General features: G+C 44.2%; 2 protein-coding genes across 2 annotated transcripts; both read left to right on the top strand.

Annotated features, from left to right (window-relative positions):
• Positions 1-8,107: 8,107 nt before the first annotated feature.
• Positions 8,108-13,199, top strand: LOC133393091 (uncharacterized protein K02A2.6-like). The gene is made up of 2 exons (XM_061656499.1): positions 8,108-9,145; positions 11,162-13,199. The coding sequence occupies exons 1-2, from the start codon at positions 8,505-8,507 to the stop codon at positions 13,020-13,022; spliced, it is 2,502 nt and encodes an 833-aa protein (XP_061512483.1). The 5' UTR covers positions 8,108-8,504; the 3' UTR covers positions 13,023-13,199.
• A 2,988-nt stretch (positions 13,200-16,187) lies between these two features.
• LOC3289787 (uncharacterized) lies at positions 16,188-16,723 on the top strand. The gene is made up of 2 exons (XM_560120.2): positions 16,188-16,555; positions 16,633-16,723. Exons 1-2 carry the CDS (start codon positions 16,188-16,190, stop codon positions 16,721-16,723), a joined length of 459 nt encoding a protein of 152 aa, XP_560120.2.
• The last annotated feature ends 800 nt before the right edge of the window (positions 16,724-17,523 follow it).

Genomic DNA, 17,523 nt, shown 5'->3' with positions numbered 1-17,523 from the left:
TTGAACTTATGTTTGATTGTTTCATCCATTGGGCAGTGTGGGCATGTTGGTGATGTAATGCGGTGATGACGAAAAAGATCGGCACAATTTTTTATTTTATTGTTCACCAGTGGATATAGGTATGATCTTTGTTCGGAATTTAGCTTTCGACTGCTTATGTTATGCCAGACCCTGCGCCAATTTCTTGTTGGTGTCTCCAAAAATACTTTGGGATTTGGTAGAGACTTTGTTATCTTTTTTGTCAGACTTTTTGTCGTTATTATGGTCTCCAATCCAATTGGTATACCCACCATATGTTTTTTTACAGTTTTTAGGCATGGATAGCTGCTTGGGACATTTGCTTCATTTACGTTATTAATTATCTCGGAGCTTACGCAAAGGCTGTCTCTGTGTGTTATATATCGGTTACATAGCAGTGCTGGAACTTTTATGGCTGGAATGTGAAGGTTTAGTCCTCCACGCAGTTTTGGAAGAGCAAGTTGTTGTAGAGGAACTCTAGTACATCCACTTCCACTCCAGAGTAATAAGCCTATAAGTGACGTTATTTGTGCTATGTCCATTTCTCGAGCACCACACACCGAGGCTGTAAACCAAACCTTGGGCAATATGAATGTATTAAGCAGCGTGATTTTTTGGCATAGATTAAGGTTTCTTCTTCTGTGGTACCACACCATCCACCTGAATTTTTCTATGACTATGTCCCAATTGTTGCTCATTGCTTCACGGATGTTATTGGTGAATAGAATGCCGAGAAGTCGTAGTCGTTCTACCGTACGAAGCCATGGTGTTTCTATTGTGTTATTGGTGGTGATGTGTCCTATGTCTAGTGCTGTTGTTTTTTTCCATACTTAGCATTGCACCAGAATAGTACCCGAATGTTTCTATTGTTTGTCGCACTAGCTCGATTTTGTTAAGGGAGGTGGAAATTACCGATATATCGTCAGCATAAGCATTGATCAGGTCATTCTGATTGTTACAAAGGCCTTCGAGTGTGGTGTGGAGCGGGTGAAGATACAAAACAAACAACATCATTAACAAGGAATCACCCTGCCTTACGGATCGTTGGATAGGAAACGATGGGGAGAGGTGTCCATTTACTAGTAACCGTGACGAGGATTGATTTCCAATATACGTTAAAAGTTCTATTAATCTTGCGTTGAATCCCAAGGAGGCCATCGTTGTCCAAAGGAACCTCCTATCTACACGAGCAAATGCTTGAGTGAGATCGAAAGAGACGAGTTTGTCCTTGATTCTCTTTCTCTTGAAGTCTATTATTTTCTCTTTGATAGCAAGAACAGCTTCAAAAATATTATGCGGTTTGTTACTACATTTTTGTGATGGTGAAATGATGTGCCATGTTTCAATTATTCCCTGCATACGTATTTTAAGCATTCTTGAGAGAAGTTTGTAGTCAAAATTTAATAAAGAAATTGGACGAAAATTTGAAAGGCCCGCTGTGCTTCCTTTCTTTTGCACCAACACAATAATTACATCCACGAAGCAGCTAGGTATATTGCCTTGAAGAGCATCATTCAGCACGTATGTTAGTTCTCGAGATATTATATCGAAAGTGCAAATATAAAACTCCTTTGGAATCCCATCGGGACCAGGAGATTTACGTGAAGCAGATTTTTTTATTGCAAAGAGGACTTCATGCCTGTTAAAATCATTCATGCAACTCCTGTTTTCAACACAATCGTCTGGTATTACTTGACTGCTGGAGAAATTGTTACTTGGTGTTTCCGTGTGTTGTACTGATTGGTTATTTTGAGTGTCAGGTGTCCTCTCAGCGTATAATTCAGAATATTTTCTGTACATGTAGTTATTAATCTCCTCCACTGATTCTAAGCTTATGCCTTCGCCTGTTTGGAAACTGGTTATGATGTTTTGTCTCTTCCTCCGCTCCTGCAGATGAAATGTGGAGACACTTTCTCCATCAATAAATGTTTCATTTATACGTGTAAAATGATGCGAAAAACGTCTTTGTAGAGCAAGCATTTTTCATTTCAATAAATTTATATTCTTTAGTTCAGCTGGTTGTTGTAAATATTTTTCGTAGGATGAGCTAAGCTGTTTTTGAAGAACATTTTGATGCAAGCGAAAGTCATTGTATTTTTCATTAGTCAAAAAGATTTTATTTTGGGTTTGGCACATTCTACCCACCATTTTATCCATGTGTTATAAAATCTCTTTTGCCTTGTCCATCTTTCCCATTGAATTTTAAATTCTTCTAGGACTTTGTTAGAAAGTATGTGAGCACGAAGTTGCCAGTATCCGTTTCTGCGCGAGGCTGGAGGAATCGGGAGGGTGAGACGGATTGTTAGTGCCTTGTGATCTGAGAAGGAGACTACTTGCATATTTGTCGTTCTAAGTTTTGTGCTAAGAGTTTTGGTTACGTAGCAACGATCGATGCTGTTAATGACGTTCTGGAGCGCAAGACTTACATCCCCTCCACCCGTAGCGTCCTTTGATTTTAATACGCAATTAAAATCACCCGCGAGAATTACAGGCTCTTGTGCGTTTCGCAGGTAGAACGGCAATGTGTGGCTGAAAAATGTTTCTTGCTCTGCTCTCCGTTGACTGCCTGACGGAGCGTAGATATTGTAGAGCGTACCAGTGTTCTCGAGTCGGATGGAGATTAGACGAGAATCTAAGCTGCGCTCTACGTGAGAGTATTTAAGCTGTTCGCGTAACGCAATTGCAGTGCCTCTCATGGTATCGTTTACATTTGTCACGACATTATAGCTAGGGATTGTTAAGTTGGTTTGATATACTTCTTGCATGAATATAATGTCTAAATCAGTGGTTCGTATAAATGTCTGCAAGGCGTCTATATTTGTTTTGTTGGATATGGTATTCAAGTTCACTGAACCAATGTTATAACTACATTCATTAGCCATTTATAACTGAGCTTTTTTATACATATATATATATATCAGTGGATTTACATATAAATGGTACTTACATCGTTTTAGGATGTTTGAGTGGGCGTCCGGGTTTACGTTTGGTTTGCGAGCCCTGGGAAGAAGAGGATGCATCACTCTCCGGACTATCATCTGTGGGTCGCTTTGTACCAGTGTTATTCTCTTCTGTCGGTTCTGAGAGAGGATCGGATGGAATATCGAGCGGCGTTTTGAAGATTATTACATCCTCACTGTTCGCTGCTTGAACTATTTCCATGCCTTCGCCTGCGTTTTTTTGTATTGTTTTTGTTAGAAGAACTATCGGTTCGTGTGTGTGTGTTGTGCTGAAGCCGCGGTTTGTGTAGCGGCCTGTGGCACGTTTGTTGGTTTTATACTCCCTTGTGTGTTTGCTTGAGTAACCTTTTCAAGCCTTTGTTGAAGGTTAACATGAGGCACCGATGGGTTGTGTTGTTGGTGTGTGTGTTTTTTTGTTGTGTGTTTGGAAACAGGTGATTTAAGCGCATCCGCATACGAATTCTGTGCTGCTCTTTCCATCCTATTGACTGCACAACCCACACCATGATGTGCTGGCAGCTGACAATGCGCACAGGTGCGGACTTGCCCGCGATAAGTTACACCTGTCACCTCTCCTTCGATCGTGATGTATGAAGCTATCAGTAGTTTGCGTATCATGCGCACTGCCCGTGTTCCCATTTAGATACCAGCAAGCCGGCTTCCTTCCGGATGCCGTAGCTCGCGTATGCTAAGTATCTCCCCGTACTTAGCCATCTCTGCTCGAACTTCATCGTCGGTTATGTAGTAGGGCAGGTCCTGAAGGAAAACATCGATCGCACCATCCTCCATCTCGATGTCAAATGGCTTAAACACGTTTCCGCACTTCCCGTGTTTACCTTTATTCCTCTCCACTACCGCTTGCGCTTGCTCTAGTGTAACTATTTGTAGATACACCGTGCTCCGAATGAAATGTAGGTGAGTTCGGATTAGCTTGTCCGTCGGGAGAACCATCTTGAAGATTAGATCATAGATCTCTTCTTTTGATGGTTTTACTTCAATATCAGCAAAGCTAATACAAAGCGTATTCTCCCATCTTCTTTCTGCACTGGTCATCCTAGTTGTACTTGAACTTGGTTGTCTTTAAATTGTTTTGGTTTGTTTTCTCGCGTGAATACGTCTGCTCTTTACAAATGACAAAAGAGAACTGATGACTGGTATCGTACAGCTCACCGTGTCTGGAGCCGTATCGATGTGATCGATACCCGGTCTATGGATGGACGAAGATCGCAAGGCTTCAATCCGTGACAAACAGCGAAAATCGATCGTTGCTTCTATGCGTTCGCTTTATTGGGAGCAGCTTCAATGCGTACAGTGGAGACAAGACCATCTCTTTTTGCAATAAAACTGTTGCCTTAGATTTACAATATACACCACAAAGCAGAATCTTATGATGACGTTCTCGCACCCTTGTGAACCAAGACTTTCCCATTGCGTCTTATTGAGGATGGAAGCAGCTACGATGGTGCGTTGGCAGAGTTAATGTAAACATCTTGGATGATTGATTCCAGCGTCTAAAAGATAACCTTGCGAAAGCGATATTTTATTAACTTCAAGGGAAGAGTAGATCCATTCTGTTTTACAATTTTTATCATTAACGTTTTTGTCGTTACTGGAATACCAATTCAGATATTTATTTGTGCAACAATTTGTTCGCAAATTGTACATACGATACATCCGATTCATAGCGTACGTTTTTTCTCCAAGGATTTCTCGAGTGTAGAGCGTTTGAGAGTGTTCACAAAGAGCCATAAAGCAACCCATAAGCCTGCTCTCTTGGGGTGTCGGCAGAAAGCATTAAAGCTACCGGGGAGCAGTTTGCGGTGGAAACATACATTTCTTTTGATATTTGTGGTTACTTTTGTGCATCATTTGTGGATGACTTCAGCGTGACACCCCTCGGATGGCAAACTATGCTCACGCTTAGCTCATTAAATCCCAACAAAAAGGAGCAGAAAAGCAGATATGTTGGGTGTCTGACAATAATGCCTTCAAATGAGAGAGGCAATGGTCATCTACACCTGGAAATGCTTCTCAACGTCAACGCAAAAACGGTCATAGCTCTTTGCTTTGGTGAGCATTAAGAAAATGTAATAATCCATTTTATTGCTTTGCTGATTGCTCTTTTGAGCGTTTTCTAGTCTGGGGATTTGTGTATCTTTCAGGTGCATAAAAACTGTTTTGCCTCGAATTAAGTACTCTTTGGCAAGCATACGGCAAAGCCGTCCTTCCTGAATAAAGAACAAGTACTCTTTGGTCACGTATAATTGGTGTCGGTTTGAAACTACATTGCAAGAATGCCTCCGGTTGTGAACTTACCAGATAATGCGACAGAAAATGCTAATGCATCGGGACATCAGAGCCTACTGGAGATCACACACATGTAATGTGAAGTGAATGTAATAGTGCATGGCCCATATGTTAAATTTTAAAGCGGCTTGGTTAGGGACTGGTTATGAAGAAATTAAATAAAAACTTGATGAATGAAAGGAGTTTGAAGCTGTCTGTAATTTGCATTGAAACGATATGTGTCCTTTTATATTGTTACGGAAATTATTGAAGCGATAGCAAATCCTGTACAGCGAAGTGACGCTGTTGTGGCGAAGGATTACTCATCGCACCATCTTCTCTACGCGAACACTTGCGTACAATGAGCGAACGATGTTTGCGATCATATAGGCACGTACCGAACAAAACTGTGCTCTGGGCAGGGCTTTCCAGCGCAAGGTATACAAAGTAAATCAAATACGAACAGAATATCACTCTAAACGGTCCCATTTCGAGCATGATAAAGTTAAATTCAACTAATAACCAAGACAACACTCCACGGAAGGCTGACATACGTATCAAAACACAGATGTTCGATGCAGATCATACACAAATTAAAACATTATTATCATTCTATTACACGATTTTACCTATACTGTCTTTTAACGAAACTAATGCTGAGAAACCCTGGGAAGTATCAAGAATGAGTCAGGCAATTAACTGCACACGGTTGGTCACTTACACTAAGAATACAATTACATAAACACATTGACATGTTTTGTGCATTAGAGGGCTATAAAAGCCGATCGCTCATTGCGCACGCACCCTTTCGTTGTTCAAATATTGTGAAGCTAGTAACATCTTCGTGGCGAGCGTTGTGCAAGTCTCTAAGTGCAAGTCTAAGCTAGTGGAACTTTCCCTATCGAGCGCTACAATTCTTGTTTGTCGTCCAGTGACATTATCCGTGAGCGGTTTCAAGTGTTTCAGTGTGCAGAACAGCGGCTGAGCCATGGCTACCACCCCAGAGAAGGAGCTGAGAACATTCGAATTGGGAGACTTATACGTGAGCATTCCTTTGCACCAGTGGGCTGCAGAGGAGGCCACTGAGCCAGGGAGTGATTTGATATCGTTTGTTCAGGAACGGGATAAGCATAAGGTCGCTCAAGATCAGAAGGACGAGGAGCTGGTTGAAGATCAGTCGAAGATCAAGAAGGCTCTAGAAGATGCAATGAGCGACATTGTGGAGCGAGGTGAAAGTGAACACATTAGTGGAGAGCCGATAGCTGAAAGTGACAAGCTATAAGCTTTGGAGAAAATCCTGGAAGAGGCAAACATCGTGGACGAGGATCACGTCGAGCAAGAGACCACTCACGACGAAGCTCACGATGAAGCTCACGATAAAGCCATCGTGGAGGCCTCGGAAGATGCAGCGGAAGGCGAAGATCGCTGTGCACGTGTGGAGGTCGGTGGGCAAGAAGCTAGTGTGGTTGTTGATGAGTTTGCTAATGTTATGTATTTTGCTTCCGTAGGTTTAAGCTGTTGAGCAGTGGAGCTGGCGATGAGCTGAGTTGGTATGCCGATACCTGCCAGCAGCAGCAGAGGGAGTGAAGGGAGCGAATGAACTGGATAAAGACCTGTGTGTTTCAATGATGTTGGATGTAGTCTTGCAATTTTCGATACATGGATAAAGAGTTGTAATTTTGTATTTTTGGTAAATCAAAATTATTGAATAAAATTGAAGCAAATGTTTAGAAAAAAAACCTTGGGCTTATTTATTATATTATACTCCGCCTGTTTTGATTTTAGATTTTTTTAGTTTTGACTGCACAATATGTCTTCGAAATATCAAAATACACACATATACTCGCGGTGAAAATTTAGACCGTTTGTTTTGTTTGGAAATAAACGACCCAGAAACCAGTTTAACTTAAGTAATACTTATGGATGACATTTTCGCGTAACACATATTCTTATTCATGTTACAAGTTTTTTTTTTTTAATTTGTATGGTAACTTTTACGCTAATTTGTACCGTGAACTCCTACGATTTTTGAATTCGTACACTATTTCTAAATTACTACTGGGTATGGTTTATCAATTGGAACTGGAACCGTTTCAGTTCTTGACCCGGACTAGGTCAGGTATCGTTCCGAATTCCGAACAGTTTCAGGTATTGGTTTATGATATGAATGAAATCGGGAGCTATTTCTGGATCGGTATCGCTCCATGATCGACTGCAGCACCGGTATCGGTTCATGATACGTTCCAGTCCAAGAAACATTACCTGCACGTTTTACGCTTAAACATGTCTAAAGAATGCTTTACTATGAGTGTACTAACATATCGTTTTAACATGACTTTCGAAGATGCTTAACAGTTTCTAAAGTTGTAAAACCTTTAAAACGCTCTGAAGGCGCTTATAATACTGGCTTATAAACTCGAACGCCTCAATAACATGCCCGTCATGGGTTCAAACCTAGAATGGACCGTTCCCCCGTAGCAAGGATGGACTATCCGGCTGCGTGGTAAAGAATTAAGTCTCGAAAGCCTGGTGTAGGCCGGCATGTCCGCGTAGGACGTTATGCCAAATAGAAGAAGAAGAAGCATCAAGATCAACTGATCTCATTAAATGCATATTAAGGAACTTGGAACACACTATACAGACTATACCTGAGCTACGCTATTTACGAAAAACGTGGAGAAGCGGTTTTCAGCCATTATAGATTTAAGTTTATTTTCATTTTGCATGCGGGTGGGTGGTTTCATCTCCGGTATACATTATTAAATACGATTCCGAATAATGCAAACATCTTCTCGCTTCTTATTGATTTTGAAAAATCAAATGAAATTAGCTTGTTTTTAATCATGGTTGTTGGGAAAACTGAGCGCAGCACCGCTACTCAACCCTGTCGCCACGTGACAAGGGCTTGACGTACGCGTTCGGCTAAGCTCGGCGCTGCTCGACTAAGTTCGGGAATGAAGGGCTCGGGATCGGTCTCTTCATCTTTTATCCGCCGACCCGGACGGACGTAGCGCGTGCTCGTTCCGTTTTATCTTGTACAGTGCGTGTCTTGTAAACACGTCTATTTTATGTAATATGTAATTTGTAAAATAAATAAGTAATAAGTTGCAAACCATAAAAGTGGCGACGAGTAAAAAGGAAAAAGACTTTAGTAGTGAAAAAAGTGTAAAGTAATACGTGTGCAAAATTCCGTCAACGCGTAAACGGCGCCGAAAGGACACGAGTCCGGAAGACATCGAGATGGATGAAGAGCAGCGAAGACTTTCGCAGCATTTCGAGGTTCCGGGACCGGTGTTTCTGCAACCGGTAAATGGTCAGCCCCTCCTGCCCAACGCTCCTGCCATGGATCAGCCCACGGGAGTCCAACCATCGACAAGCCAGCAATCGCCATCGTTCCAGCCAGCGACAAGCCAGCAAGCGCCATCGTTCCAGCCAGCGACAAGCCAGCAAGCGCCATCGTTCCCGCAAGCCACAAGCCAGCACCCGCCATCGCTGTCGAATTCATCCGCAAACGGTGAGCCCTCAATGATCCAATTAATGCAACTTTTGCAACATCAAATGCAACAGCAACAGAAAATGCAGCAAATGCAGCAACAGTTGATGACAAAATTAATGCAGCAGCAGCAGCAGCCGGTATCACAACCGGTAACAGCATCACACACACAGCAGCAGTTCCAGCCGGGTCCACCCAACCCGGAGCAAATCCTTGATGCATTGGCCAGTAACATCACCGAGTTCCGCTTCAAGGCCGAAGCTGGAATCACGTTCGAGGCCTGGTACTCACGGTACGAGGATTTATTCATCAATGATGCTGCACGGATTGACGATTCCGCAAAGGTGAGGCTGCTCATGCGTAAGCTGGGTGCAATGGAGCACGAAAGGTACGTTAATTTTATATTACCCCGTTATCCTCGTGATTTTACGCTAGAAGCCACAATCGAGAAGCTAAAATCAATTTTTGGCAAGGCTGAATCGCTACTAAGTAAGCGTTATAAGTGCATGCAGCTCAATAAATCCCGTTCCGAAGATTTTCTGGTGTACGCGTGTCGTGTCAATCGAGCGTGTGTCGATTTCCAGCTAAAAGGGATGAGCGAAGAGCAGCTTAAGTGTCTCGTTTTTGTGTGTGGGTTAAAGGAGGAAACGGATAAAGATTTTCGGCTCAAATTGCTCACTCGCATAGAAGAGCGCGCTGATGTAACACTCGAGCAGCTTTCGGCGGAGTGTAACCGTATTGCAAATTTAAAACTCGACAATGCAATGATTGTGGGCGAAAAGGGAGAGCAAGTGTATGCAATACAAAAAGGCGATCGGCAGAACAAGCCGAATTTTCGCGCAAAGGGATCACGCCCGCGCTGGGGAAATCACGATGGCCGATCAGGAAACGATAAGCCGTCCAATCCTTGTTGGCTGTGCGGTGAACTGCATTGGGTAAAAGATTGTCCGCAAGCTACACAAAAGTGTCGAGTATGCAACAAGGCTGGTCATCGGGAAAATCGCTGTCGCAATCGAAAAGGTGTTCGCCGGGGAAGAAATCAATTTTTTTCTACTAATACCGTTAGGGTGTGCAGCGTACAAACAAACCGCAAATTTGTCAATGTATCCATCAATGGAACGGTCATACTCCTGCAGTTGGATACAGCGTCTGACATAACCGTCATAGACGAAACAGCATGGAGGAAATTAGGGCAACCATCATTGGTGAAGCCTTCAGTAAATGCGAAAACTGCCTCTAACGAAGAACTGAAGCTTTTGGGGGAATTTTCATCAACAGTTTCAATAAATAATGTCACAAAACCAGCGATCATTCGCGTGGCGCCGGGTGAGCTTCTTTTATTAGGAGCAGATCTAGTGGATCTTTTCGAGCTTGCATCAGTTCCTATGAATACGTTTTGTGCTACAATTTCTACTCACACGCATATCCCTGAGAATCTGCAGAAAAGTTTTCCGGAAGTTTTTAATGGCACGGGGCTCTGCACGAAAGCGCAAATCAGATTGCAGCTGAAAGAAAATAGTCGACCCGTTTTCCGTCCAAAACGGCCAGTTGCATATGCAATGCAGGCAGTAGTCGACGATGAGCTCGAACGGCTAGAAAAAGCTAAAATAATAACGCCGGTTGATTACTCCGACTGGGCCGCTCCAATCGTCGTCGTTCGTAAGAGCAATGGTAACGTTCGAATATGTGGTGATTATTCAACCGGGCTAAACGATGCGTTGCAGCCTCACGAGTATCCCCTACCATTGCCAGACGATATTTTTGCGAAATTAGCCCACTGCCAATATTTCAGCAAAATAGATTTGTCGGACGCTTTTTCGCAAGTCGAGATCGAGGAGTGTTACAGACCTCTCTTGACGATAAACACGCATCGGGGACTTTACCATTATAACCGTTTGCCTCCCGGCATAAAAATCGCGCCCGCGGCTTTTCAACAAATCATCGACACGATGCTCGCCGGTCTGCACGATACGTCAGGTTACATGGACGACGTAGTCGTTGGGGGCAAAACCGAAATAGAGCACGATACAAATTTGGCCAATCTGCTTCAACGCATAAGGGAGTTTGGATTCACTATCCGTGCCGAGAAATGTGCATTTAAGATGCAGAAAATCGAATACCTCGGCCATATGATCGATCGTAATGGAATCAGACCCAACCCGACAAAGATAAATGCGATTAATAATTTACCAGCACCAACAAACATACAGGAGGTTCGCTCATTTTTGGGTGCTATTAATTATTATGGCAAATTTGTTCCCAGGATGCGGGATTTGAGGTACCCCCTGGACGAGTTATTAAAGGACGGTAACCAGTTCCTCTGGACGAAGCAGTGCGAGGAGGCCTTCAACAAATTTAAACATATTTTAACATCTGACCTGCTTTTAACTCACTATGACCCTAGAGCTGAAATCATCGTAGCCGCAGATGCCTCCTCCGTCGGACTGGGTGCAACAATAAGTCACACATTTAAAGACGGGTCAACAAAAGTGGTTCAACACGCGTCCCGTGCATTAACAAAAGCCGAAGCAGCATATAGCCAAATAGACCGCGAGGGATTGGCTATCATTTTTGCGGTGACGCGTTTTCATAAAATGCTGTACGGTAGACATTTCCGGCTTCAAACCGATCATCGACCCCTGCTACGAATCTTTGGCTCCAAAAAGGGAATCCCTGTCTACACGGCGAATCGGCTCCAAAGATTCGCACTAACATTGCAGCTGTACGATTTCCACATCGAGTACATACCAACGGACAAATTCGGCAACGCAGACGTACTATCCCGGCTTATTGACAAGCATGCTAAGCCGGACCCGGAATATATGATCGCCAGCATCGAGCTTGAGGAAGCTGTAAGTTCTGTAGCCATAAAATCACTAAACACTTTTCCGATTCGTTTTAGAGAAGTTGAAAAGGCTACATGCAACGATGTTTTACTTCGTAACGTATATCGGTACGTCACGAACGGTTGGCCAAGGAACGTCACATTCGGCAAGGATCTGGCACGCTTTTACAGCCGGAAGGACGCCTTAACAACCGTTGGGAACTGCATTTTGTTCGGGGAGAGGGTAGTCATCCCCGCGGCTTTGCAGACGAGGTGCCTGAAGCAGCTCCACCAGGGACATCCAGGCATACAGCGGATGAAGGCGATAGCGCGCAGTTTCGTCTACTGGCCATCATTGGACGACGACATCACTGGCTGCGTCGCTACTTGCGATGCTTGCCAGGCCGCAGCAAAGTCTCCACGTATGTCTGCACCAGCGCCCTGGCCAAAACCATCAGCTCCCTGGCAGCGAGTGCACATCGACTACGCCGGACCAATCGATGGTGCATACTTCTTGATCGCAGTTGACGCCTTCACGAAGTGGCCCGAAATCGTGAAAACTGCAAGTATAACCTCACATTCCACAATCATTCTTTTGAGAGGAATATTTGCCAGATTCGGACCACCAGTCACACTGGTTAGCGACAACGGGACTCAGTTTACCAGTGAAGTCTTCAAGGAGTTCTGCGACGCTAACGACATTGAACACATCACGACTGCACCGTTTCATCCCCAATCGAACGGCCAGGCCGAGCGGTTCGTGGATACCTTCAAGCGGGCCTTGAAGAAAATTCGAATCGAGAAGGCATCGCTTGAGGAGGCTTTGGATCTGTTCCTGCAACCATACCGTTCCACCCCGAATCCAATGTTGGACCAACGCACGCCTGCCGAAGTCATGTTCAACCGGGCGACGCGGACGGTTCATCATCTGCTGCGGCCCTCATCATCACGGGAGTCTTCAGCGAATAGCGGTTTCCCCAAATGGCGTCCTGGAGATTTGGTTTACGCCAAAATATTTCGCGGCAATTCATGGAGTTGGATTGCAGGGGAGATCATCCGCAGCATCGGCACCGTAATGTACGAAGTCATCACAACGGAGCAACGGAGGCTTCGGCGCCACGTGAATCAGCTCCGTCGTCGTACTACAGTCTCTAGGAAACTAGGAGAGCGGGATGAAGATAATCTGCCGCTACAGATCCTGTTAGAGGAGTGGGGTTTGCCCACGGAACAAAGCTCCACTCCCTTGTCCGAGCCATCAGCGCCTGTGCCCACATCGCAGCCGGATGTCTCAGCATCATCTCCGGCAGCCCCTGTGTTTCGGGAAGCAGCACATCCATCCTTGGGTGTCGAGGACGTCAACCACCAGCAGGCACGACTACCACGACGTTCTTCTAGGAGTAGAAGACTGCCTCGTAGGTTCAGCGCGTACCGGCTGAATTAAAAGGGGGAGGTGTTGGGAAAACTGAGCGCAGCACCGCTACTCAACCCTGTCGCCACGTGACAAGGGCTTGACGTACGCGTTCGGCTAAGCTCGGCGCTGCTCGACTAAGTTCGGGAATGAAGGGCTCGGGATCGGTCTCTTCATCTTTTATCCGCCGACCCGGACGGACGTAGCGCGTGCTCGTTCCGTTTTATCTTGTACAGTGCGTGTCTTGTAAACGCGTCTATTTTATGTAATATGTAATTTGTAAAATAAATAAGTAATAAGTTGCAAACCAAAAATATTGGTGCTATTAACTGATACTGTATCAAATCATAAAACCACGATTGTTACTAGGGCGAACGGATCTTTGGGCCACGCGAAGGATGCGGCGTTGTAAATCAAACCCGCTCGGGTAACAGCGATCTTCTCAACCGTTCGACATCAATGATTAACCTTCCCGCTAGTTGCTCTCTCAAGTAATTTGAGGAGCCTATGCCGCAGAAGGGGGTGAAGAGGAATGAGAGATTTCTTTCGTGATCCGAATATGCAAAATTAAAAAAAGACGAGGTTTCTTAGAGTTGCAAAATCCGAATGGTTTGTTTATTAAAAGTTCGGTCCCTATTATACCCCCGGAAGCCCATACATTTTAGGGTGTTAGTGTATCCTTTCCGAGGATAAATAGTACATAAGTGTACGTAGGCGTGAGTGCCGTATGTTAGTGTTTGTGACGCATATTTATTCCGCTTTTACACGTAGCGTTCCCGGTTTCTAGATTAAGATGATCGCGCACCACGCGAAATTACAGTTTGAGACATTCGTTACGGAATAATTATTGCGAACGTAACAACGATTGTTTAAATATTTATATACCAGGTTCCGCGTATCTCGGACACTACCTTAACGTGGAGAGTCTTAAATCTTGTTAGTCTGCACAAGTGCTTATTAAAGCTGTATGCTGTTTAAAACTATCTTAGCCACAACAATAGAACTGCAAATTGTGATCTGGAAAGTCATACTGATATTAAGCCAATGGAATCCATTTTTATTGATATGATAGTTCATTTGTGTGTCCAATATGTGTCAGCCATGAAGATATTTTGTCCAACAAATTCCCCAAAAAGCCAAAATGATATTTTGTAATACAAAAGTATACATGACTGGAAGTTTCCAAAACACTTTTTATGTCTTGTTTATTATGGCACAGCCTTGACATAGCTTTTGGTGCAAATTGAGGGCATTTGAAAAAATCTTAACTTGATTCGATTCGAGGCGAGAAAATGAAATCCAAAGTTAACTTTTGCATACAAATGAACACACAAAATTCGTCAACGCGACGTCGAGACGACTCGGTTATAGGAATAGAATATGCTGGATAGTCTTATTAGGCCATACAAGACATGCAAATGAAAAAGGGAGACTTGATGAAATAACCGTAACAATAACGTTGAAACTATGATAAGATTGAACATGTTCCTTGGGAGGACCGGAATGGCATGGTATGCTGCATGCTAGATTCCAGGAACAGTGTGGGTTCATGATAGGTTTCAAGAATCGATTTAGGTTCATGATAGATTCCAGAACCGATATGTGTTCGTGATCGACGTTTTACGTTCGATTCCAGAACCGGTACGGGTTCAAGATCGGTTCCAGGACCGGTAAGGTTTAATGATTGTTTCCAGGACCAGTATGGATTCATGATCGGTTCCAGGACCGGTATGCGTTCATGATAGGTTCCACGACCGGTAGGAGTACATGATCGGTTTCAGAACGACTATGGATTCATGATCGATTCCAATAACGATATAGGTTCATGACAGGTTCTAGGACATTTGACATTTTTCCTGCAGAGTAAACGTTTCTTTACCATGCATTTACTAATATTTACCTATTCAACCACTCAAATTTACACTCGAACAATTAGAACATTTATCTAGAATTACAGGAGTACAGAAATTCGCACGAAAACACGGAAAAAAAAGATTCCATTTTCAATGGAGATCTAGTTCAAATGAAATGGGAAAAATCAAAGACAAAGGAAGGCACGAGAAAAGTGTCATTGTGACAAATGACATTTTTTAGAATGACTGTCGAATGTCATTTTGAATCTGTAATTCGATTCATCAAACAGATCGAATGAAACAATTTGGTGTCAATAATTATCGCAACATCGGGTACAACAGCTACCACCTTTTTTGTATAAAATTATTGATAAATGAGATGAAACATCACCTTAGTAATACAACCAACATGCTGTCTCACTCTGTCAGGTTTGATGATTTCTTGAGTAGAACGATAAAACATGTTGACTACACCCTAGTGACGTCAAACGTGCGCTGCACTCAACAGATGTGAGCGAGTGGATTATTGTACATCGGGCGCAACGCTCACACGAAAGCGAACAGGGACAACGTCTCTCTCAATCTACCACAAACGCGTCGGTCAGCGAGAGTGTTTCAGTGTACCAGCATGTTGCTGTCGCTTCCTTTCGGATCGTCACTTCGATACGGCAGCTCGGTGAGGAAAGTTCGATGCAAGATGAATGCATATTTCGTAAGTGATTTCTTTTGCAGTGCGAGTGGAAAACAAAAACTAAACAACATTATGCATGCTTACACAGGAGGTAAGCTTCATCATAAATATATTCAAAAAGTTGGAGCTAATTTGCTACCGTGCTTGTGTGTGTGTGTGGTGGATATGTGTGCTGCTCTTTTCAGGCCAAGTGCGTGACAGGTCGGCCAGCGTTGTGCCACTTCCAGAAGCATTTGCGCGGAATAAGCGCTTTTTTCTGTTTTTGGGCATCATTACCTCGCTCTACGACGATAGAATGCTTGGTATGTTGTTGAACCTATATGGCCTCTTCCGGGAGATGATCTGCTCGCGCCCCACATTCTCCATCGCGGTAAAAAGCGCAATCGTCGTTTACGACCAGCCAGAACCGCTGGAGAACGCGGCCCGTCACCTGAACGGTGCTTGGCTGGCGGGCACTCGGATGTACGCGGCGGCCAGCTTTACTACCACCAGCCGGCCAATCCTGACGTCCACCGAGCTGCACGTTACCAATTTCAGTGAATGGATCGACGAGGAAGTACTACACGAGCTTTTCGGTCGGATAGGCCGGGTGATGCAAATTGTAATGGGCCGGTGCGTGTACGGGTACCGTGTACGGGTACCAACGGATGGGATATGGGCGATGGGTTTGCGCTCCGCGTGCGACATTCTTACACCGTGCACGGTGGAGCACCAGTTTCGCCGGCCGAGTTCCAGCGCCTGCAGACGAACCGGTTCCTCGGTGGGTACGTGCGCGTGTCCGGCTTGGGGCAGTCGTTCGGAGCGGTGCGGCTGCGCGAACTGTTTGGGACGTATGGCCTCCTGAGGGATGTGTCCGTGCTGCGGGATCAGGACCGAGAGCCGCTCGGTTGGGCGATATTGCGCTACCAGAGCGATAAACAGGCTCTTTTCGTCTCCCGCATTATGGACAACACCGTGGTGGACGATACTCGTCTCAAGGTCGTGAAGCAGTCCAACCAACTATTGCCGTTCACTGACGCTGTGTAAGTATGAGTGTGTGTTTGTGTGCGTGGAAGTGGAAAATTTCATTCAGTGATGTGTTTTTCCTACCATTTCCCAGTCCGATCGACTTGAGCACAGCATTTATTCCGGCGGTGGCTACCTCAGCGGCTGCCACATCCCTCTTCCCAAGAGTCTGGTTGGGTGTGTAATGTCTTCCACGTGCTTTCGCCCAGTCGCTGTTGGATTCCATATCGCTCATTCTAAAGCTTCGTTTATCAGCGAAGCATGCATCCTGGCAGAGTGAAGAGGATACCCACGCTGAAGAATAGTGTTCGAATGCAAGTGAAATGTGCAATTTAAAGTTTGTTTTTTTTTTTTTAATCTTTGTATATCGATTCGAGGTTCACGTTTATTTTTACTTGAGCAAGGAGTGGAGCTCAGTGCATTAGAAGAAGGTTGTTTCACACTTATTTGGATGAATTTAGAATAACTCACCATTGTACTTACTGCCAATCGCATACCATTTCCATTATCAGTCTATACGAGCTTCGTTAGAAATATTAGAAATATTAGAAATATAACACTGGAAACTCTTCCACCAAGACGGGTTTTGTTACGGTGATGAGAGTGAAGTTCAAGAATGCTTGTTTCGCTAGTGAAATAAATCATAAATAAGAAAAAGCAATTTTGGAACTGTTTTAATTTAAAGGCATTATCAATGCCACAGACAGACACGATCTTTGGGATATAATTGTATGCAGTAATGGATATAAGCCACTGAGGCGCTCTGGAGCTGCTGACCAAACTTCCAGCGTTTTACGAGCCATAATGCTCACAGTTATCTCGAGCCGCACGAGAGACGAAAGCCTCGTAAAATAACACGACAGATGAAGATATGTGATCTTCATTCATCGATTGGGCACCGCGATCGCCGCCGTTTGTGCCGTCCGACGCAGACGGACGGTTTATGACATGCCCCCGGGGGTGGTTATGCAAAAACATACGGTTT

Source organism: Anopheles gambiae, chromosome X (genome assembly GCF_943734735.2).
Source record: "Anopheles gambiae chromosome X, idAnoGambNW_F1_1, whole genome shotgun sequence".
NCBI classification, from domain to species: Eukaryota; Metazoa; Arthropoda; class Insecta; order Diptera; family Culicidae; genus Anopheles; species Anopheles gambiae.
The sequence above is the reverse complement of the archived record's forward strand: the minus strand, read 5'-3'. Positions and strand labels throughout refer to the sequence as shown.

Coding starts and splice junctions, on each gene's coding strand:
- LOC3289787 (XM_560120.2), top strand. CDS start 16,188: ATGGGCGATGGGTTTGCGCTCCGCGTGCGACATTCTTACACCGTGCAC. Junction 16,556..16,632: donor TTGCCGTTCACTGACGCTGT/GTAAGTATGAGT, acceptor ACCATTTCCCAG/TCCGATCGACTTGAGCACAG.
- LOC133393091 (XM_061656499.1), top strand. CDS start 8,505: ATGGATGAAGAGCAGCGAAGACTTTCGCAGCATTTCGAGGTTCCGGGA. Junction 9,146..11,161: donor GGTGCAATGGAGCACGAAAG/GTACGTTAATTT, acceptor CTATGACCCTAG/AGCTGAAATCATCGTAGCCG.